At 46.0% G+C, this 25018-nt stretch overlaps 1 protein-coding gene across 2 annotated transcripts in view; it reads right to left on the reverse strand.

Annotated features, from left to right (window-relative positions):
* Positions 1–23507, reverse strand: part of B4GALT7 (beta-1,4-galactosyltransferase 7) — a 41240-nt gene extending 17733 nt beyond the window's left edge. Inside the window, exons 1-3 of one of the 2 annotated variants that reach the window (XM_040344379.1) lie at positions 23405–23507; positions 4027–4365; positions 665–890 (exon numbers count right to left, since the gene is read on the reverse strand). In XM_040344379.1, coding sequence (XP_040200313.1) covers positions 665–890; positions 4027–4365; positions 23405–23406 — 567 coding nt within the window. In that variant the 5' untranslated portion in view covers positions 23407–23507. Of the gene's footprint in view, positions 1–664; positions 891–4026; positions 4366–18178; positions 18821–23404 lie in introns of those variants that run through there. The other variant, XM_040344378.1, reaches the window with a different exon arrangement.
* Between the last annotated feature and the right edge of the window lie 1511 nt (positions 23508–25018).

The raw sequence follows: 25018 nt of genomic DNA on the forward strand, positions 1-25018 counted from the left end.
TCAGAAACTATACATACTGTAGCTGCTGACTTTAAGACCCCTGTATACAGCGCTCCTAAAATGCCCTTGGGCAGAGCTTTCAAAGCACCTTAAACGCTCTGCAAAACGGGAATTTTTAACACCTTTTTTGGGGTTAAAAGTGCCCTGCCAACAGCCAAAACGCGGCGCAAAAGCTTAAACAGCGGTAAAGCACCGCTAAAACGGGTGGCGCTTAACCGTGAACGCGGCCACTGCTCCAGTGTGAAAGGGGTCATAATATTAGGACACTTACCTGTCCTGGAGTCCAGCGATGTTTCCATTGGCTGTTGGGTGCTGCCACCGCCATTGACGGTAAGGGAACCTGGCAGTGTAGCCTACTGCACATGCGCGAAGTATGGCTGCGCTCTCCTACTGGCCCGACAGTAGGGTAAGGAGAAGGGGAGGGGGCCGGACTTCTGACATACCTTGCATCGGCGAGGTCCGACGGAAGTGGGGACAGGGTTCCTGATCAAAAACAGGCATACGCTCCTCCTCCCTCGAAAGGTGCCAAATGTGGCACCAGAGGGGGGAGAGACAGATACGCAGAAGTTCCACTTTAAAAGTAACGCAGTGTCATATCGCGAAAAATGGCCTGGTCATAAATCTACATCAAATAGTTAAGAATAAGAACGTAAAGCATACTTACCAGTTCATAATGCTGTTTGGTGAGGAGGAGGATCCCTCCAACATAGGTCTTGTAATGATACAGGGGGTGAAGTTCTGGGGAAGCCACATGGAAAGGTCCCTTTTCTGGAAACCCATAATCCAGTTCTGGGTTAAGAGGTAGCAGGTCAACATCATGCATAGCAATGTAGTCGGTTTCATTTCCACTCTCTAAGAAGCCCACATTTATCAGAGAAGCCCTGTTAAACCTGAAACGTAAGAGAACATGTAACTATAAAAAAGGCACAGAGAAGAAGAATTTAGGTGATATAAAACAGTGTTTTTCTGAACCGATAGACAACTTTTTACCATAGTTTGTACAGATTGTGGCCATCTAGGTATAGTCGGTACTTATGCTAATTCCATGGAAAAAAATTAAATTATTACAATATTACTTGATGAATAAATTGTGCTTTCTATATCTTCCAGGAATTCAGCTTTTAAATCTGAGTAGTGCATAGCAACAGCATATCATGTTACAACAGGAAAACTGCATGCTGGGAGTTATTGCTTTAATTGCCTCTATTTTGCAATTATTTCAATGCTAGCAAACCATACAGGAAGCCTCCACAAAGCCAGTTGTGATTCTGTAATGTGATCCATACAGTTTGTGATGTTTTGGAAGCAATGTAATGGATTCATAATTTACGGTACTTCGTTATTTTTAGTGTTTTACATGACCATATTGTAGGATTAAAAAATATATATATATATATATATATATATATATATATATATATATTTTAGTGTTCTATATTATGCAGAGTGTAATCTCTCCAGGAAGAAATAACATTCAGAAATACAATTTACTCTCTTCCAATGGGGACAGTAGTTACAGTGACACCCCAGGATTTCCTCACTTTGGAGGGATTTCTTCTCAATTCCTGTTTTGGCAATGGGGCAGGAAGTGAAGGGAAATCTCTCCACGGGGACATAGATGGGGGGGAAAAAACAACTCACAGGGGTTATAACCCTCCCTTACTCTATCCACAATGGGGCAAAACAAACTTTTGCTTTTAGTTGGACATTAAAGCGGAGGTTCACCCTAAAACAATTATATTCCATTACATGCAGCATACTTCCGACAGCTACAGTATGCTGGTATTTTTTTTTTTTTTTCGCTGTACATACCGTTTTATAGTTCTTTTTCTTTTCTCACTCCAGCGGGGAATAGGCGTTCCTATGAAGAGGCGTAGATGATTGACGTGCGGATAAGGCGCGTTACGCATTCCGAAAATAGCCGAACTGGTACTCGGCTCTATACGGCGCCTGCGCAATCAGCTCTACACGGCTCCTAGTCTGTGCGCAGACACCATATAGCGCCGAGTCCCAGTCCAGCTATTTTCGGAACGCGTGACGCGCCTTATCCGCACGTCAATCATCTACGCCTCTTCATAGGAACGCCTATTCCCCGCTGGAGTGAGAAAAGAAAAAGAACTATAAAACGGTATGTACAGCGAAAAAAAAAAAAATACCAGCATACTGTAGCTGTCGGAAGTATGCTGCATGTAATGGAATATAGATGTTTTTTAGGGTGAACCTCCGCTTTGGAGTTGTAAAGGAAAAATGTATTTTTTGCTCAAATGACTGTTTACAGGGTATAGAGACATAATAGTTAACTGATTCCTTTTAAAAACGATTAAAAATAGATAAAAAACAATCATATAATGTACCTTTAGTTTCAGTTTCGTTTTTGCATGTTATGCTGCCTCTGTGCTGTATAGAGCCATAGAGAAGTGAGGGTTTGAAAACGAAACTAGAAGCTCCCAGTACTGTGGTCCAAAGGAAACAGACAACCAGGAAGTGTCCAGAACAGAGCAGAATTACAGCAACATCAGAGCAAAAAAGAACAATGAGGACAGGACTGCCGTAAGGTAAAGAAAGCCATTTAGCTAAAAAAATTAATTCCTTTAGTGACCCTTTAAGGCTGGGCTCACACTATTGTGAATTGGATGTGGATTTTCCGCATCCAATTCGCATAGCAGGATATTGTGACTGTCTCTCTATGGAGCCGGTTCACACATCTCTGAAGCAGCTCAGGTGCGAATTGTACAGGGGCCCTGTGCGTCTTTTGGTCCATTACAGGTGCGAATTCAGCCCAAAATCAGACCTGAAATGGTGAATGGGGACACACCGGACTCCTGCTGTGAGCCGCTGTGATCTCTAGTGTGAACCCAGTCTAATGTAAACATCCCTTGTAATAGGAATAGTGTGTGACAGGTCCTCTTTAAGGAGAGATGCGGGGTCAATAAGACCCCACATCTCTCCTTCAGGCTGGAAAGCATGAGATCCTGAAAAAAAATTCACCAATCTCATGCTTACTAGCCGCAATTGCGGCTTTGTTTACTTCCGGGTACCCTAGCGTGACGTCATCACATTGCGCCCATGCCTCCGACAGTCATAGAGATGACTGGTGACCATGTGGTCACCAGTCATCTCTATGCTTCCTATCCGGCGCAGGGCGATCCTTTCTCCGGGGCCCCGATGGCACAGGCAGGAGGGGGGGATGTCCCCTCCCGCCGCCTATAAGAACGTTTAACCGGCGGAACCGCCACTATGATCGTTCTTATGGTGCGCAGGATCGCCGCCGGGATGGGAGATCCCCTTTGTGGACGTCATATGTCTATGTGCGGTATTGAAGTGATTAAACACAAAGGGGGGAGATTTACTAAAACTGGAGCACTCAGAATCAGCTTCTAACTTTAGCTTGTTCAATTAAACTTTAACAAAAACCTGGAAGCCGATTAATTTCTATGAAGAGCTCCACAAGATTTTGCACCATCCAGCTTTAATAAATCTCTCTTAAAGTACCTGCGGACACCTAAGGGAGCACCCTATTCTGCACAATTCCAAGTTACACAAAATACAGTGCTCCCAAAACGCCCCTGCCCATTGGAATGTATGGGCAGTGCTTTCAACGCACCTTAAACACTCTGCAAAACTGGAATTTTTAACATCTTTTTGGGGTTAAAAGTGCTCTGCCAACAGCCAAAACACGGCGAAAAAGCTTAAACAGCGGTAAGGCGCCGCTAAAACAAGCGGCGCTTAACCGCGAACGCGGACATGGCTCAAGTGTGAAAGGGGTCATAATATTAGGATACTTACCTGTCCTGGAGTCCAGCGATGTTTCCATCGGCTGTTGGGTGCTGCCGCCGTCATTGCCGGTAAGGGAACACGGCAGTGAAGCCTGTCACAATTTTTTGTAAAATATGTAGGTATGCTATGTGCATGGGAACACATAACGAACATAGTTGGGTATCCTCAAACTTGACTGCAATAGAGTAAATACACTTTTTGAAAGGGTACCATTAGAGAGTACTGGGAGAGAATTGAAAAAATACAAACCTATAATGATCCACTTGATTTATTATAAATATATGGTGGCGGATTTTCTTCTCAGACAGGTACTGGTGCATGTGGGGTACAAAGCTTAGGAGTTCCTCAAAACGTTCCCTAAAAGGAATAAGTAAGGCAAGACGGTGTGGACCCCATGAGGGATCCTCACTTATAGTCCTAGGAACTGGTGGACAGGGCTGCTTAGGAGATCTTTCTTCGTGCTTCTTGACATCTCCTGTGCAGCTGAATTGTAACCAGAGCATAGATAAAAATCCCAGTAATAAGCACGTCAGAAACAGTTTGAAGATGCTGCATTTCCTTGGCAGAATCCCAAGAAAAAGGCCAGACCTAAAGAAAGAAATTGAAAAGCTTATTGAAAACAACACCTCAACATGAAAATCCTGTACAAATGTGGAATTAAAGCTTATATATCATAGCATGTTACATCTGAATGTGGATCATTTATACCTTATCTTAAAGTGTTACTAAACCCAGGACGCTGCATGCACTATATCTGGTCTCCCACAGTACTCTACACAGAACATAGAAATGCAATCGTTTTAGTAAATATAAACTGCCAAATACATATTTTTTTTCATCAGCAGTTAGAGCAGTCTTGCGACAGTCTTTTTTTCATTCTATTCTGACTGTCCTATGAGGCTGCAGGACCCCTGACTCTGTCTTATTGGCCCTGTGCTGACCACATGTACTTTTCGAAGAAATAAAAAATAAATAAAAAAACAAACACTCTTTAGTAATACAACCCAAACTGAGCGCCTGCAGCTTGTCCCCAATGCTCTGCACTATCAGGAAAATGTTTGGGGACAGTGGAAGAAAGGGTGGAACAGAGAAGACAGGAGGAAACAGCCTTTTTTTACACAATGCAGAGGATTAACCCCATAGGTTCCACAGTGAGTATAACAAGCATGCTTTACTGCATATATAGACTGATCATACTGTTGTGAGTTTAGTAACTTTTTAATGTAAGTACACAATGTAAAATCATGCCTACAGGTAAAACAATAAAGTTTTTTCTAAAGGCAGAAGGTATTTTTTATCCTAATGCATCCTATGCTTCAAGTTAAAAAAAAAAAAAAAAAAAAAACCCTGTGTGCAGCAGGCCCCTTCATCCCCCTTAACTGGTTCCCGACTGGCTTGCGTACATGTACGGGGCAGAATGGCTCCCCTGAGCGAAACCCCGTACAGGTACGGAGTTCATTTAACAACCGCCGGAGGAGACATGCGCACACGTCCGCTGCACTGATCAGTGTATTTTTACAGCACTGATCGCTGTATAAAATGTTACTGGTCCCAAAAATGTGTCAAAAGTGTCCAATCTGTCTGCAGCAATACCGCAAAATAATAATAATAATAATAATAATAATGACACAAATCTTTCCCATAGTTTGTAGATGTTGTAACTTTTGCGCAAATCAATATACGCTTATTGCGTTTTTTTTTTTTTACCAAAAATATGTAGAAAATTATATATATATATATTATATATACACACACAGTTGCAATAAAAAGTATGTGACCCCTTTTGGAATGATATGGATTTCTGCACAAATTGGTCATAAAATGTAATCTGGACAGGCGCATGCGCGCAGCTTTCAAGATGGCCACCGGCGTCTGAAGCTCCGCTCCACCACGGCCTAACGCTGCCCACCGGAGCTGACTGAACGCCCCCACAGCTACCACACCGGGCCGATCAGGTAGGGGAGGCACCCCCGAACCCGCGGATGTCGTTACCGCCAGTCCGGAGGGACTTATCAGGCCAAATGGCGGCGTCTCCTGGCCCCCTCAGCTATGCCAAGATGGCGGCTCCACGAGGCCTAGAAACGGAGCAGAAGGAGGACTCAATAGCCGACCAGGACCATTCCCCCCCGCAATCCCCAGGTACTGGATTCCCCCCCTTAGCAGCTTCTCCATCATCCACGGAATCACTGCTGGGCAGGATGGGATCTGCATTCCCCACTACCCCCATGCTAGACCCACATACAGGCCTGCTGCTTACTGTCAGTGAGGTGCAGGAGGAGGCCCCCATTCCCACTGACTTTCCCTCTATGATGGCTGCTTTCTCCCAAATGCTGTCCAGGAGCCTGGCACTGAACGCAGCACAAATTACATCATCCATCCATGCAGACTTGCTGCAGTTGGGGATGAGGATGGACACTATAGAGCAAAAGGCGGACCAGGCAGTGGCGCGAATCAATCAGAATTCCACTAGGTTACAAGAGGTACAGGATCAACTGGAGATGGCATTTTCTAAAATCGACGACCTCGAGAACCGTTCGAGACGCTATAATTTTAGGGTGCGGGGGCTCCCGGAGTCGGACAAGGAGGTACAAGCTGCGGTGAAAACCCTGATTAAAAGCCTCATCCCTGATATCGCTGAGCACCGTCTTGAGCTAGATAGAGCACACAGAGCCTTACAATCCCCCCGATCGGATGGCCTGCCCAGAGATATCATTGTGAAACCGCACTACTATGCTGTCAAAGAAGAGGTGATGAGGAGAGCTAGGAGATCGGACAACCTCACTTTAAACGGCCACAATATCCAAATTTTTGCGGATCTGTCACCTTACACAGTGCAGAAGAGGCGCGCACTCAAACCGCTGCTGCAGGTCCTTATGGGAAAAGAAATCACGTACAGATGGTCCTTCCCGCTACGAGTGAACTTTTCCTACAGAAACAAAAATTTTGGCTTCTCATCATTCACAGAGGGGGAACGCCTGCTAACCCAACTAGGACTGATTGTCCTGGAACCGCCATCCTCACAGTCCGGCAGGGGGACACCTGGATCCACGAAGAGACCGCCGCCCGCAAGCCCGCTGCAGAAGAATTGGCTGACACAGAATCACAAGCGTTCCAAGGAGAACTCTTTCACATGAGATTCATCGGCTGAAGTACTACCAGTCCTGACTGGTCGGAACCACTGAAGATCTACCCATCCCGTATGGGGGTGGAGGGTCCCTCTTTCCCCCCCGGTCCCATCGTTGGCCCTTATGGGAACTGACTTCCTATACCTCTATCTGGTTGCCTTGTTGAGGCCTATCGGAACTCTGATAAGCAGTTGTATTTTTTTCCTTTATTTTACTGTTAGCGTGTGTTGCGCTTTGGTCATGGTATAGGGACTGGGACTTTGGTCCGGGACTCTGGGGGGGGGGGGGGTACAGTTTCGGGAGCTCTAGGGCTCCTGGGGGGACTATCTTCTTCAGCATGGTCGCTAGGGATTGTTTAACATCATACATCGTATCCTTGCTTGGGAGGCTAGGGGGAAAATCAAGATCACAGTTTGGTAGAGCGGGGGGGGAGGAGGGGTCTCAGTTCGTTTAATACTAATGTACTAGGAGAAAGGGGTGGGTATTACATGGCCCACAGGCTCCACAGGCTGGCATATTTTAATACGGGTTAAGTCACTGGATACTGGCCCTTCTCCTTCTCTCCCTCCTCCAGTTAGTTCATGTTGGGGGCTCGGTTACAGTTTGTGGGTCTTGCCTACACGGAAGGGGCGTTCAGTTTTTGTGTATCATAGGCTCCCGGTTAGCCCTAAGTGATAGAATAGAGGTGACGGGCCGTGGTGGACTCAGTGCACCTCCATTGGATCAGGATCACCCTTGGTGAAGCCAGATCCGTTACCGGTAGCCCGGTTTTAGGGTTATTTCGGTGCCCTAAACTTTTTGGGGTGAGGGCAGTGTTGCCCACTACACCCCGGGGTGGGGGGGGGTCAGGGGACCCCCGGAATACGGTCAAGAAATGTCCACTGAGTTTGAGGTTTGATTTGCTCGGCGGCAGCTATGTATTAATGTTGTCTTTTCTTCTCCCTTCTTTCTCTTTTTCACCTCTTTTACTTCTGACTTCTCCACATCTCCCTAGGGGTGCTCCACGGTTCCGGGGTGTGTTCCGGTGCCTCAGCCCAGACCCAGGGCTCGCGACGCTACAAGTGCCAGAACTACGGAGGGAATACTCCCGACAGGACACAGGTAGGCTGCATTGGTATAGGGGGGCTCCTGAACCACTGATCCATGGCTGACACATGTCCCCCTCCACCAACACTCAAGATCATCTCCCATAACACTCAGGGCCTAAATTCCCCCGTTAAACGCAGGAAGCTCCTCCAGTCATACCACTCTATGCACGCTGAAGTCCTTCTACTGCAGGAGACACATTTCCCGTCCACCTACAGACCCACATTCCTCCACCACAGCTACCCCCAATTTTACCTTGCCTCGGCCGACACTAAAACGAAGGGGGTGGCCATATGTTTCGCCAGACACATCAACCTGTCCCTGACGGAATCTATAGTGGACCCGCTGGGACGCTATATCCTGGTTTCAGGCCATATCGACGGGGAACTATACACCTTCGTCTCCTACTACACACCGAATAAGGGCCAAAGACCCTTTTTTGAATCACTATTACGCAAACTACAACCACACTTGAGGGGCACTGTCTTCCTGGGGGGAGACTCAAATACGGCGTTTGACTTCTCACTGGATAAGACGGCTAATGGCACACCTAAACCTAAACGCCCCTCCAAACAGAGCTCTAATATAGCCAAGCTCCTCCACTCGGTGGGGTTGATAGATGTTTGGCGGGAGGTAAACCCACGCACAAAAGATTACACCCACTTTTCTGCCCCCCACAACTCCTATGCCAGGATTGACCACATTTTCACCCACGCCACGACACTGCCTTTAATATGTAACGCCAGGATTGTAGACACCCCCCTGTCAGACCACTCAATGGTCACTCTGCTTACTGGGAGGCCAACGGGCTCTAGAAACCCGCCTCGCTGGCGCCTGAATGAGTCGCTTCTAAGCGATCCGGTCCAATGCTCCTTACTAGAGGAGGACATTAAGGAATATTTCCTTATCAATACAACGTCTGAAGTCTCCCCTTCCACGGTCTGGGCAGCGCACAAAACGGTCATCAGGGGAAAACTGATACAGGTAGCCGCTAAACTCAAAAAGGAACATAGGGCTGACATTACCAGGCTTACAGAGACCTTTTACAAGCTGAAAAAAGCACACAAACGCCAACCCACGGCTGACTCACTTGCCCGACTGGACGAAGCGAGAGCGCTTCTTAACCTATCACTGACGACTGCGGCCGAGAAGCACCTCAGATGGTCCGGGGCTAGGTTTTACTCCCAAACTGACAGGATAGGCTCACGCCTGGCCACCAAACTGAGCCCCAAACAGCGGGCGCTTGCTTTCCCTAAAATACGGGTCCCCACAGGGGAGCTGACGCAGAACCCAACTAAAATAATGGACTCATTCCTTCAATTTTATTTGGGGCTATACAAGCCTGCTCAAACTCCCCCTTCCCCGACAGGAAGGGATTTTCTAGACGACCTCCCATTGCCATCCCTGACGGGGGAACATAGGGACATCATGGAATCCCCTTTCACTCAAGAGGAAGTATTGTCCACAATTAAGGCCCTCAAACTGGGCTCATCGCCGGGGCCGGATGGCTTCTCCACCGGTTACTACAAGAAATTTGGCTCATGCCTGGCCCCACACCTGACACGACTGTTCAATTCTCTCAGGGATGGAGCCCAACTGGGGACAGACCTAAACTCTGCCTACATCTCGGTCATTCCGAAACCGGATAAGGACCCTAGCGAGGTGTGTAATTACCGCCCCATTTCACTGATTAACAACGATATTAAAATCATGACAAAAATACTAGCGAATAGGCTGTCCGGCTTCATAGCCTCATATGTACACAAAGACCAGGTGGGCTTCATCCCTGGGAGACAGGGGACAGACCAGATCAGACGGGCCATAGACATCGTTTCCCTTCTACAATCACAGTGGGACGGAGGACCGCGGCAGGAGGGCTTCCTATTATCTATTGACCTACATAAGGCTTTTGACACTATAGACTGGGAGTACTTGAGGGAGGTTCTGAAAAGGTGGGGGTTTGGACCCAACTTCATGAGCCTCATTGGGTCACTTTACTCCAGCCCTTCCGCCCAGGTGCGACTTATGGGCAGATACTCTAAATCCTTCCCAATTGGCAGAGGGACCAGGCAGGGGTGCCCCCTTTCCCCGCTCCTGTTTGCTGTGGCTATCGAAACGCTGGCAGTAGCACTTAGGACGAATCCTGATATCAGGGGGGTATTCTGTGGACCAAAGGAACACAAATGTGCCCTGTACGCGGACGACCTCCTACTCTTTGTCACTTCACCCCTTACTTCCACAACAAAGATACTCCAGACCCTAGGGGTATTCAGTGAGGTGTCGGGCCTGCGGGTAAATGTGGGCAAATCTCTAGCTATTAATATTTCAGTCCCCCCGGACCTACTTAAACAGCTTACTGATACCTTCGACTTCCAATGGGCTTCCTCACATATTACGTACCTAGGCATTAAGCTCACACCCCATATCGAAGGCCTCTTTAAAGAGAACTACCCCCCGATGATCAGCAAGTGTAGAGGGGATTTGGGGAGGTGGGCCAAATGTGGGCTGTCCTGGCTGGGCCGGGTGAACGCGGTAAAAATGACCCTTCTGCCACGTTTACTATACCTGTTCCGCTCGCTCCCGATCGCGGTACCGAAACATTTCCTTAATAAATTCCAGGCAGAGATTACCCGGTTTGTGTGGGGGAAAAAGGGGTATAGGTGTCCGTCGGGAGTTCTCTATCGTTTAAAAACACAAGGAGGTATGGGGCTTCCAAGTTTATGGGGGTATTTTCAAGCGGCCCAACTAACACAAATTTCGACGGCCTTCTTCCAGGGTTCGAAACCGGACTGGCTTGCAATGGAGAGGCAGGCCATCCCATCACATACCATTGATTATGTCTTGGGGTGTGACCCCAATCGCAGACCAGCCATTTTAGCGCCCACGCTATCTCACTCCGTAGCCCTATGTTCTAAACTATTTTCACGTCCCGGACTGATTTCCCCTCTGAAACCCCTCTCGCACATATTCCATAACCCAGACTTTCCCCCAGGGATGGACATCAAGGCGTTCCGGTGGTGGACAGATAAGGGAATGTACAGGATAGGTCACTTCCTGGCTAGAGAGGGCCCACTGTCACTAAATCACTGCAAAAAACAACTGGATATGCCCAATGAGGAACTCTTTAGGCTATCTCAAATCTCCCACTATCTCCACTATCTGGAAGGACAAGCCAGCTCCCCCCAGGATAACGCCATATGAAAACTGGTGCGCAAACTCTAGGGATCAGAGGGGTGGGATCTCGTTAATTTATGTGACCCTGGAGTCTAAGACGGATAAGCCCTCGTATGCCTGGGTCTGGGAGGAGGAGCTGAACACATCTTGGAGCACTGCAGTCTGGCACCGAGCAACGGAGCGAGCATATAAAGGTATTCTCAATACATGTCTCATTGAAGCTAGTCTTAAAGTGATGTTTAGATGGTATTACGTCCCCTCTAGACTGGCTAGAATGTTCCCGGGGTCCTCTCCATTATGTTTTAGGGGATGCGAACTGGAAGGTAACATGTTACACACTTGGTGGACCTGCCCCCGCATTAGATCCTTTTGGAAAAGAGTTTTCCGCACTATGGGCTCCGTACTAGAGAAAAGGATACCTCCACAGCCTAACACGGCGCTCCTAAATCAGTGCATCCCAGGCCTACCTAAACACTCCAGGATCTTATCAGTTTTCATTTTATTGGGGGCCAGGATGACCATAGCTAAAGCTTGGAAGAAACCCGCAGTTTCTTTCCGGATGTTTAGGAGGAAAGTCTCCTGGATAATGTCACAAGAACAAATAGTAGCGAAGCGGGCGGATCAGACTGACAAATTCAGGTCAATTTGGGAACCTTGGGCTACCTTCTGCAATGTTTCTCTCCTGCCTGGGGTACCGCCTGGAAACGGGAACACTCCAACCTGATCTTATCTATGCCTCTCTGTCATTTCTCTCTTTACCACGTTTCTCTATCTCTTTCCCTCTCTCCCCCTGTAAGCACCTCCCTTGGTGCTAGATGCTGCTGTCGGGTAGGATGTTACACTCCAGGTTACGCCCCTCTTAGGGGGGTTGCCTCGAGAGCGGGCAGACTTTGTCCCCCAAGGGGGCAGGGCGCGGCTGATTTATTCCGGCCCAGGCCCCTGACCCTGGTACGCGGGACGCAGTGTGATCCCTTGTAGGGGCGTGCGGTGTGCCATGGGTTATGGGAACTGGGCGGTACTAATGTATCAGGAGGAACCCTGAAATGGCGCTCACACTACTTGATTTAACAATGTGCTCTGCCCGCTCTTGAGGAGTTCACTGAATATGTTTTTTGTTGGGAATGGGGAGATTCTCTCCCGACATGTATTTGTGAGATGGAACTGTAGCTTCGTAAACATGTACCAATGTTAACTGACATGTTGTGCTTTGATAAAATATCAATAAAAACATTTAAACGTAAAATGTAATCTGATCTTCATCTAAGCCACAACAATAGACAATCACAGTCTGCTTAAGCTAATAACACACAAAGAATTAAATGTTACCATGATTTTATTGAACACACCATGTAAACATTCACAGTGCAAGTGGAAAAAGTATGTGAACCCTTGGATTTAAAGCGGTTCTCCACCCTAAAGTGGAGTCCCGCTGATCGGATCCCCCCCCCCCCTCCGGTGTCACATTTGACACCTTTCAGGGGGGAGGGGGGTGCAGATACCTGTCTAAAGACAGGTATTTGCACCCACTTCCGGCCACACGCTACGGGCAAAAGACAGGTTTTTCTGAATTCCCGTCTGTCGCCCGTTGTGTGCTGCGAACACTGGGCTCCCAGCACACAGCGTGTGAGCCAATCGGCGGGCGCAGCGCGACTCGCGCATGCGCCGTAGGGAACCGGGCAGTGAAGCCGCAGCGCTTCACTTCCTGGTTCCCTCAGCGTGGATGGCGGGAGGAGCAGCAGAGAGACGAGCGATCGCTCGTCCTCTGCTGCGATCGGCGCTGGACTCTAGGACAGGTAAGTGTCCTAATATTAAAAGTCAGCAGCTGCAGTATTTGTAGCTGCTGGCTTTTAATATTTTTTTCCCATGGCACATCCGCTTTAATAACTGGTTGAACCTCCTTTGGCAGCAATAACTTCAACCAAACGTTTCCTGTAGTTGCAGATCAGACGTGCACAACGGTCAGGAGTAATTCTTGACCATTCCTCTTTACAGAACTATTTCAGTTCAGCAATATTCTTGGGATGTCTGGTGTGAATTGCTTTCTTGAGGTCATGCCACAGCATCTCAATCGGGTTGAGCCACTCCAGAAGGCGTATTTTCTTCTGTTTAAGCCATTCTGTTGTTGATTTACTTCTATGCTTTGGGTCGTGTTGCAACACCCATCTTCTGTTGAGCTTCAGCTGGTGGACAGATGGCCTTAAGTTCTCCTGCAAAATGTCTTGATAACATTGGGAATACATTTTTCCTTTGATGATAGCAATCCGTCTAGGCCCTGATGCAGCAAAGCAGCCCCAAACCTCGATGCCCCCACCAACATACTTCACAGTTGGAATGAGGTTTTGATGTTGGTGTGTTGTGCCTCTTTTTCTCCACACATAGTGTTGTGTGTTTCTTCCAAACAACTCAACTTTGGTTTCATCTGTCCACAGAATATTTTTCCAATACTACTGTGGAACATCCAGGTGCTCTTGTGCAAACTGTAAACGTGCAGCAATGTTTTTTTTGGACAGCAGTGGCTTCCTCTGTGGTATCCTTCCATGAAATCCATTCTTGTTTCGTGTGTTACGTATCGTAGATTCGCTAACAGGGATGTTGGCATATGCCAGAGACTTTTGTAAGTCTTTAGCTGACACTCTACGATTCTTCTTCACCTCATTGAGCAGTCTGCGCTGTGCTCTTGCAGTCATCTTTACAGGACGGCCACTCCTAGGGAGAGTAGCAGCAGTGCTGAACTTTCTTCATTTATGGACAATTTGTCTTACCGTGGACTGATGAACAACAAGGCTTTTGGAGATACTTTTATAACCCTTTCCAGCTTTATGCAAGTCAACAATTCTTAATTGTAGGTCTTCTGAGAGCTCTTTTGTGAGAGATATCATTCACATCAGGCAATGCTTCTTGTGAAATGCAAACCCAGAACTGGTGTGTGTTTTTATAGGGCAGAGCAGCTGTAACCAACACCTCCAATCTCATCTCATTGATTGGACTCCAGTTGGCTGACACCTCACTCTAATTAGCTCTTGGAGATGTCATTAGTCTAGGGCAGGGATCCTCCAGCTGTTGTAGAACTACACATCCCATGAGGCATTGTAAACACACTGACATTCACAGACGTGACTAGGCATGATGGGAATTGTAGTTCCGGAACAACTGGAGGGCCGTAGTTTCTAGACTCATGGTCTAGGGCAGTAATCCTCAAACTACGGCCCTCCAGCTGTTGCGGAACTACACTTCACATGAGGCATTGTAAAGCTCTGACATTCACAGACATGACTAGGCATGATGGGAATTGTATTTCCTGAACACCTGGAGGGCCGTAGTTTGAAGACCCATGGTCTCGGGGTTCACATACTTTACACCACTTGCACTATGAATGTTTACATGGCGTGTTCAATAAAAACATGGTAACATTTAATTCTGTGTGTGTTATTCGTTTAAGCAGACTGTGATTGACTATTGTTGTGACTTGGATGAAGATCAGATCACATTTTTTGACCAATTTGTGCAGAAATCCATATCATTCCAAAAGGGTTCACATACTTTTTATTGCAACTGTATAGGCCTAAACTGATGAAGAAATTGTTATTTTTATTTAAACATTTTTGTGGATATTTATTATAGTGAAAAAAAAATCCCCAAATTGTTGCTTTTTTTTTTGTGTATAGCTCAAAAAATAAAAAACGCAGAGGTGATCAAATAGCACCAAAAGAAAGCTCTTTGTGGGGGAAAAAAAAGGACATACATTTTGTTTGGGTACAACATTGCATGACAGCGCAATTTCCAGTTAAAGCGACGCAGTGCCAAATTGTAAAAAGTGTTCTGGTAAGTAAGGGGGAAAAACCTTCTGGGGCTGAAGTGGTTAATACTTACCTAAACCCCATCTCGATCCACTGATGGTGTACAAAAGACTGAGCTGCCCGAGGACTCTCCCTCCTCATTGGCTGAGACAGCAGCAGGCAGCATTGGCTCCCGCTGCTGTCAAAGTCAATGAGGAGAGAGAGAAGGGGGGTGGGGCCAACCACGGCTTTGTGTCTGAATGGACACACAGGAGCAGTGGCTCGGCTCAGGTTCTCCCCCCCCATAGCAAGCTGCTTGCTGAGGGGAAACTTAGCAGGAGGGAAGGGCCAGGAGCATCAGCGAGGGACCCAAGAAAAGGAGGATCTGGGCTGCTCAGTGCAAAACCACTGCACAGAGCAGGTAAGTAGAAATGTTCTTATTTTTAACAAAAATAAATAAAAAAGAAGACTTTAATATAACTTTAACTGCCTGTGATAATCAGAGTTGGAAATAAGACCGCTGTAACCTCCACTAAAGCACACAACACTTTACATCTACAGTGCAGGCAAGGTCAGGCAAGGTCAGGCAATATGTAAATATGATGCATTCAAATAGGGATGCAATGTGGTCTACAAAACTCTTATAGCTTTTAGATGCTGATTTTGCTACAATGCAAAAAAGGGGTTTCTCAGTTGTGCAGTACAGAAATGCAGAAGAGCACATGTGACAAGTCCTGAATGAGGACCATATACTATTTGATTAATGCAATTAATCCAAGTGTCCCTTACAGCAATCAGGCTGTAGGAACAGCATCAAAAGTATAATAGGATTCGGCAACACATTGCCGAATATCGCTGTCTTTGAGCAGTCTTCATCCATTTCCATGCTTCAGGTGGTGTTGTTTTGTGCAGTGAAAAACAATATAATATGTGACATCATATCTGATCAGCATCCTGGTATCTGCTTCCTGTTTTTACTGTGTGGGATTTTGTGCTAGAGAAACGTCTGTTCTTGCAGCGGGCATCACTGGGGTTGTAGAGATTCTTGTAGGTCCTCTCTGAGTTGATGAAAGTGTCCATGTTGAGCATGGACACTCCAGAATCCTCCATATTCTTCACAGATCTTAGTTTGGAGGAAGAGACCTGGTTTTGCTAAAAACTCGAGATATATACAACATGGAACATTTTTAGGAGCTCCAACTGAAGTCTATGGGGCCAAAAACACACAACTCTGCTAGAATAAATGTACTTTTAAGCAAGTATCAGTTTTGAAAAGGCGCTGTTGAAAATAATGGGAATCTTCATGTTGCGCATGGTCACTTCAGGAAATCACTCAGGTGTGGAAGGGAGCTTAAAGACTAAGGGCCAGATTCACAGCCGAGATACGACGGAGTATCTCAGATACTCCGTCGTATCTCTCAGAGTATCTATGCGACTGATTCATAGAATCAGTTACGCATAGATAGCCCTAAGATCCGACAGGTGTAATTGTTTTACACTGTCGGATATTAGGATGCAGTACCGCGGCCGCCGCTGGGGGGAGTTTGCATCGTAAACCAGCGTTGGGTATGCAAATTAGTAGTTACGGCGATCCACGACGGTTTTTCGCGTTCGCTACGCCGCTGCTAGTCTAGTTTCCCATCGCAAAGTTAGTCGTCGTTTTAGGTGCCCTAATTTTAGACAGCACACATATGTGCTGTTAAAAGTATGGCCGTCGTTCCCGTGTCAAAATTAAAAAAAAAAATTTCTTGAGTAAAACGTCCGGGAATACGAAAGTACGCTACGCACGCCGCACGTCGTCGCCGTTTGAAAAAATGACGTCACTTCGCACAGCGGGAAATTCAAAAGGGAGCATGCGCAGTAGGTGCGGCGCAGGAGCGCGCCTAATTTAAATGGCACACGCCCCTTTGAATTACGCGGGCTTACGCCGGAGGCTGCCAGCGTAAGTTTTCATGCAAGTGCTTGGTGAATCAGGCACTTGCGCTGAAAACTTGCGCCGCCGCAATTCTACGTGAATCTGGCCCTAACACTTCTAGCAACTTGTTACACGCTATACCAACATATTGCTAAGCAACCCTCCCACTGCCAAAGTGCCCCACCTGGCATTACACCCATTATCCACTGATATTATCCACAATGCTCTTGCAATGCCTTTATTATTATTATTTTTTTATAAAGGTGAACTTAGCCTTTAAGAAGCCAAACTGTCCCCTTTCCTGCATATGGTCAACCTCACTACTAATTTGGATGATGCCAGATTCTGGGACCAAGGATGAACAGCAGCAGGCAGAACTTCTATGGCCCTTCCTTCTTGATAACAGATCAGATTTGAAGCTGAAGTTTAATGAGTAACTTAAAAATGAAAAAACAGCACCAGGTATGGTATTCACTAGGGTTGCACCGATACCAATATCTACATTAAGCATTTGCATGAGTGCTTCTACTCATGCAAATGCTCCGATACCTAAAACTGATACCTTTGCTGTGGGATTTGAGCCCATACAAAATGAGTGGGCTCAAATTGCACTGCAAAGAGTAACATGTAATTTGAATAGGAATGTGGTGCGATTCCTGTCCAAAACACATGCGTTTTCCCACATCGCTCCTGTGTAAACCCAGGCTGAAGTCACTAGGACAAGTCTGGGTTCACACAGGGGTGGTGCGGGAAACTGCATGCGATTCAGACAGGATTTGCATCGCATTCCTGTTCAAATCACATGCGATTCTTTGCAGTGCAATTTGAGCCCATTCATTTTGTATGGGCTGAAATTGCACCGTATCGGTACTCGCTCTTAAAAAACTGGTATTGTGCATCCCTAGTATTTAACAATGAGTGAAGAGCGTCCCGTGTGTTGGTGACTGATACGTTTTATTCCTCTGGACACTCCTGCAGAGGTGATCTTCTAGTGCTGCGTCGGGGGGGTAACATGAGCGACTGCATATCATCCCTTTCCGCCCCTCCTCCATTTGTAGAAGCCATGCTATCATTTCCCACAAAACAAAACGCATTCCGTAATTGGAGGTGAACCTTTCATTTATTATGCGTTCCTCTACGCATAGAAAGCTTTTTATTGTGGAAACTGATAGCACGGAGCCTATGAATGGAGAAGTGCTGGGGTATCCAGGGTCAGAGGACTTCTGAGTACGTGCATTCTTTTTTACGTTTTTTCAATAACGTTTAGCTTAAAAAAAAAAAAGGGGGAGGAGGAGAGAGATTAGCGTGCAGCTTATGTTTCTTACCTGCTGTCTTCTCGGAGATACAGCGCTGGTTTCCTTCGTGTCAGATACATTTCTGCTAGCACACGGCTCACCAATTCTTGAATCTCACATACTCAAAGCCATTTCCAACCAGCAATTAGAGCATCCTGCTATCTGATCTACATCTGTCAACACATCATACAGAAACACTAACTCCCCCTGTGCACATTAGCTATCCCTCCATACCACAGCCTGCCTTTAATAATACTATAAAAGTAAATAATAAAACAACAGCTAAGAAACAATACTCCCCTTTTAAAACTTTTCCCAACCCATCATAATATGAACTTGTTAGCAATAATCAGCCTGCCAGCTACACACACACAGCACTAGTGGATTCATTGATGTATACTAGTACCATGGAATGCTATAATGACAGCGAACCAGGCGAGCTATTTACATATGCCAGTATAGCGTGCACCTAGATAACTCTTCCCCCTGTCAGTACCAGAGGCTTCCTACACCTCACACAGAACCTGTTCCCTATATCACCCTCTATACACCCCTGTCCTGTCCGTTCCGCTATTCCCGGCTGTCTTATCCCCCTAAAACCCGTTACACGCTGGCTAGTGAGAGACTCGATCCGTCAGAATACGTGTCCCCACCAGAAACACAGCGACTCGCCTAAAGGTTCCGGTGCTAAACGTTCCTACCTTTACACAAACAGGAGGTTTTGGTGTGTTGCGCTCACTCATTCGTCTGCATATAATTATCCCTAACACAAGCTTCTTTATCATACGTTTATCTCTATTATTAAAGCTATAGTATGGCCAAAAACGATTTTTGTATAGCAAAGAGACGTTACCTCCATGTTTGTCTACTGCAGAATTTGTTAAAGCGGGATTATACTCACCTTGGCTCCAGCGATGAAGTATCGCTGGCTACTGACATTTTCAAGCGGCCTGGCAGGGCCCGCCCTATGATGGGACCGGGTGGTACCATGGGTACCAGGCAGCACTTTTAGGGGGGCAGCATACTGATGCCCGCCAGCCCGTTCCGCCACCCAAATAAAATTGATGTCCTTTTTTTTCCCACAAATAGAGCTTTCTTTTGGTGATATTTGATCACCTCTGCGGTTTTTATTTTTTGTGCAATAAATATATTTTTTTTTTACTTTTTGCTATAATAAATATCCCCAAAATTTAGAAAAATAAACTATTTCTTCAGTTTAGGCCAATATGTATTCTTCTACATATTTTTGGTACCACAATTAGCGTACATTGATTAGTTTGCGCAAAAGACATTGTGGCCGCCGGCAATTCACAGGTCCCTTTATACTCCTGGATACATGTATAGAGCCATGGCAGGTCCTTTTATACGCCTATATGCATGTATAGAGCCATGACAGGCCCTCTTTATACATCTATAGAGCCATGACAGGCCCTCGTTATACTCCTTTATACATGTATAAAGCCACGACAGGTCCTCTTTATACTCCTATATACATTTATAGAGCCATGGCAGGTCCTCTTTATATTCCTATATACATGTATAGAGCCATGACAGGTCCTCGTTATACTCCTTTATACATGTATAAAGCCACGACAGGTCCTCTTTATACTCCTATATACATTTATAGAGCCATGGCAGGTCCTCTTTATATTCCTTTACATGTAAAGAGTCTCAACAGGTCCTCTATATACATGTATAGAGCCATGACAGGTCCTCTTTATACTTCTTTATACATGTATAGAGCCATGACAGGCCCTCGTTATATTCCTTTATACATTTATAGAGCCATGACAGGCCCTCGTTATATTCCTTTATACATGTATAGAGCCATGACAGGCCCTCGTTATATTCCTTTATACATGTATAGAGCCATGTCAAGTACTCTTTATAGTCCTATATACATTTATAGAGCCATGACAGGTCCTCTTGATATTCCTTTACATGTAAAGAGTAATGACAGGTCCTCTATATACATGTATAGAGCCATGACAGGTTCTCTTTATACTCCTATGCATGTATAGAGCAATGACAGGTCCTCTTTATACTCCTTTATACATGTATAGAGCCATGACGGGTCCCCTTTAGTTATCATGATATAAAATAATGAATGTGGGGGCCTTTTGGTTGGCGTGATTTTTTTTCGGGGGGGGGGGGGGGGTAGCATTTCATTCTTGGTCCCAGGCAGCACAATGTCTTGGGCCGGCACTGCGGCCTGGTATCGTTAGCCAGCTGCTTTCATTGGCCAGGCCGATATGACATCACTCCTGCACATTGGGGAATGCGGTCAGCTTCAGCATTGCCAAAGTTCTACAGTGAGCTGCGCATGCACAGCTCACTGTACAGAGGTGGACGGGCAGCAGGGCTCAAGTCCTGCGGGAACGCGTGGGAACAGCAGGAACTCCGTTCCCTTTGCAGGACTAGAGCAGCCGAGCCGCCCGAGCCATTCCTTCACTAAGCGGCGATGCCCAGCTCGAGTCACTGTCAGGGGCAGGCGAACCTTAGTAATCCTTTATGTTACTGGCAGCTTCCTGTATATGGATTCATCGGGTAGTGTGCGGGTATTCCGTCACTTCCTCGATGCCACAATGTCTCCTGGGAGCTTTTGTCATTGTTCCCAGGAGACATTGCGGAGGTCTGCCGCGAGTTATCGCAGGATTTAGAAAGAACGGAATCGGAAAAAAAAAAACATGTGGTTTAGTAATTATGCATATGAGCATATCTTTTTTTTTTGGTGGGGGAGTGGATCTTGGGTGGGAGTTCCCACACTTTTTTCCCCAGGACTTGACCCCTGACGGGCAGGTAGGTAACTTTGATACAGAAGAGACATAGGGGTGGACTGGCAGGTAGATAAAGTTCCACTTTAAGGAGTATGGACGAGTTCAGGTGTGTTTGGACCTTAGTCTGAACCCACCTGATCTATCCTACCAAAAAGCTGTAACTGCGCACTGCCAATTGTAAGTGGCTGAAGCATTCCCCGCCCCATTGCCACATTTATACAAGAGGTGTGTGTATGTGGAGGTGCAGGGAATGCCTTGTCTGTTTGTGATTGGTGCTGTGTAGGGATGAGCTCCGGCGTGTTCACATAAGCCATGTGCAGAGCCCGCCAGGAAGTCTGCACGGCGATGCGCTAACCACAGGCAGGGAGACATTTCCCGATATCTGCAGCCGAGCATCGGGACAATGGGGCAGGGAATGCTTCAGCCACTTACGCTTTTTCTCTCTCACCCATTCTCTCTCTCTCTCTCTCTCTCTCTCTCTCTCTCTCTCTCTCTTACCCCCTCTCTCTTTTACTCCCCCTCTCTCTCACCCCCCCCCCCCATTTCTCTCTCTCACCCTTCCCCCAGTTCAAATTTGTTTATAACAAAAAAATTGTATTTTCATTTTATTTATTTCCATAAAAAGGCTTACCCAAATCCTCAACACCAGCCCTGAATATTGCTATACATTTAAAGGAGGCCTAGGGTTCCTGTCAATACCAGTTTTTGTTTGCTCTAAATCTAACTAAGCGCTTTGTCAGATCCACAAGTAGTGTGCCAACTGGAATTTAGCAAGCAAGTGTGCTGGAGGAAGTGAGGAGTGTAAATAGACTGTACAGGAGTTGTACCTGAAGTTGTTTGAAGTTAAGTGGGCATCCCCTAATTTTCCCAATCCCTATCCAAGTTATATCCCCTCAATAAAACAAACAAAAAAAAGTACTGGACTGTTTCCTGACTCTGAAGTGACTGTGAAAAGTGCCTGGCTGTTCAGGGTGGGGTATTCCATTTCACCTGTGGCTCCTTAGGGGGTGCGCTACATTGGTATTTTCCAAAAAAAGGTAATTATACATGGCAATTACTAAAAAAAATCATATAAAAGTGTAGCTCTGTTGAAAGGAGAATGCGTGAACTGATAGCAATGACCTTTGGAACCCCAATCAGCATCGTTCTGTATATACTGTGCTCAGGTTTTAGTGTGTTCCTCAATGTAGTTCAGCAAGCATATGTAAAAGATAACTCCCAACACAGAAGTCAACCAATAAGGGATTCAAAGGGCCTCTTTACCAGTTCATATGATTGCACAATGAAAAAAAGGACGCCAATTTTGTTTGGGAGCCACGTCGCACGACCGCGCAATTGTCAGTTAAAGCGACGCAGTGTCGAATCGCAAAAAGGGGCAAAGTCCTTTAGCTGCATTTTGATCCGGGTCTTAAGTGGTTAAGAGTTACATATTACAGCAATATTCTGTTCCAATTCCCACATGTAGAGCAACCCAATCTCTAAGGCCCCATACACACCATAGAATCTATCCGCAGATAAATCCCATCAAATGGGTTTCAGCTGATAGATCCTATTGTGTGTACACGCCAGCGGATATTTATCCGCGGATAAATCTCCCCTGGGATGGATTTCCAGCAGATGGATATTCGCTGACATGCAGAACAAATCCATCTGCTGGAATCCATCCCAACGGATGGATCCGCTCGTCTGTACAGACTCACCGGATCCATCCGTCCAAAGGGATTCCCCGCACGCGTCGTAATGATTTGACGCATGCGTGGAATTCCTTATATGACAGCGTCGCGCCCGTCGCCACGTCATAATCGCGGCGACGGCGCGACACGTCATCGCCAGAGGATTTCCGCGCGGATTTCAATGCGATGGTGAGTACACTCCATCGCATAGAAATCTGCGGAAATCTTTGAGAGGATTTATCCGTGGAAACGGTCCGCTGGACCGTATCCGCGAAAAAATTCTCTCGTGTGTATGGGGCCTTAGAGATGGCTCCCTCCTTTTTTATACTTGCCCCCAGCAGAGGACGGTACTACAAAAAGCCCAGTAAATCTGACCAGCATAGTTAACTCCTAACTTCCTGGAGGCACCAGCTTAAAAGGGAAGCATAATAAAACAGTGCAACATTTAGTACAGATAAGGCTTAACAAAAAAACCTGATCTAACAACTTACACTTAGTAGGCGCCTGCCTACAGACAGGATCGTCTCCTGAATGCCTAACAGCAGCTACTTAACCACACTCTGTGGATCGCTTTTCAAAGCATAAGCTAATATAAACCTAGCCTGTTCTGTGGTGGGTCTTATGGTTAGTTAATTTTCAGAAAAAGCTGGAGCTTTTACTGTTTAGTTTGTTTTCATCTACTTTGCCCTAAGCTTTATTACTTTTTAAAAACTGACAAATGCTATTTCTGATTTTCTGCTTCATGTGTCAGAAAATAAATACAATACAGTCAAATGAATTCAGTCATAACTGACGGTGGTACTCACATCTGGGTCTGTTAGGTCCATGCAACTGCTACCTTTCAGATATGGAAGGTCTCCAGATCATTGCAAGGTGTTGTCCCACAAAGGAAAGATCTCTGTAAAACTGTACACTCTGTTATCTAAAATATCATTCAGCTAACCCTACCCACAAGATGACAGCAAACAGGAAATACCTGTAAAACTTATCATGTAACAGAGTACAAATCCTGCCCAGCTAACAGCTTCTGCTCATTCTTAGTTTCAACAGTTCTTCTAATGTGGTAGGATCCAAAGACTCTCTAGAACAGGGGCCTTCAAACTACGACCCTCCAGTTGTTTAGGAACTACAATTTCCATCATGCCTAGTCATGTCTGTGAATGTCAGAGTATTACAATGCCTCATGGGATGAGTTTGGAAGTTCTAGAGAAATGTTTAAATAATGCATTACAATTTAACTAAACTCATTTGATTTTAGTCAACTAATATGTAACAGAGATTTAAGTCAACTAAAATGTACTGGGGAAAAGCTTCAGGAACAATTTATTGTCAAGTACAACACCTGGAGAACCGGTCTACCTACTAGCCATAGTTTGCCCCTGTGGGTCAATGGCCATGAGATGAGAGACGCATCAGTGGTTCTTTTATCTGACCTTTTACCCATACCCCATACATACAGTATATCTTTCCTTGCTAATCTGTCCAGGCGAGAAGAAAATATTCTGCCGATTTTATTGAAAAATAGAAGACAAGTTGGCAGCTTTAAACAGAAGTCAATAATTCAAGTGTTTAATAACAAGCAATTTTATATTTGTTGGTGACTTGAAAACTGCTATCTCTTACAAATAAAAGGGTGTGTGACCTAAAACATTCTATATTTTGAAGAACCTAGGGGACTAGTTTTAAAGTAGGTATTTTTTGAGCAGTTCATTCAGCAAATGCATGCTATACATTCATCTGTATCTGTATTTTATAGCAGGTAATTTCAAAGAGGATATGCCCTATGTCAGGGCTCAAAATTTCAAGTCCTGAGCTACTAGCCAGGCCTCAAGAGTTACTCGCCACCAGTTACCCCACCTAATTCATACACTGCCCTGCGCCTAATTGCACCCGTAAACACACCCTCGAAGATTATCTCATGGAATGACAATGTTTTATGCAGAATCAAGTTACAAAATTAAATATTACCAACAACAACTTTAACAAAATGGGACAGGGCACTGGGGGCAGACCAGAGGGACAGGGCACTGGGGGCAGACCAGAGGGACAGGGCACTAGAACTGGGTCTCTTCCCCATTCTCTTGCTGTCTCCTCTGCAACTCCCATCCATCCTCTCTCTCTCTCCCATTCATCTCATCATCAGGAGCCTGTGTGTGCGGCTCCACGCTTGCATGTCCCCACTTCCCCCTTTTATTCAGGCTGGCAGAGAGGAGAGGAGCTGTAGCACAGCGGGAGGGAGTACAATCCAGCGCTGAGATCCACACAACTGCACAACCATTGACACCATAGCACAGCGCACACTGACAGTGCACAGCACACATTGAGACCAGTCTGCTCACAGTGCTCAGGCTAAACGGTTGGACACTTACATAGAGCACAAGGAGAAGAAAACTGCACAAACTAGAAGGCTGTCGCTCTCA

The sequence above is a fragment of the Rana temporaria genome, chromosome 3 (genome assembly GCF_905171775.1).
Source record: "Rana temporaria chromosome 3, aRanTem1.1, whole genome shotgun sequence".
NCBI lineage: Eukaryota > Metazoa > Chordata > Amphibia > Anura > Ranidae > Rana > Rana temporaria.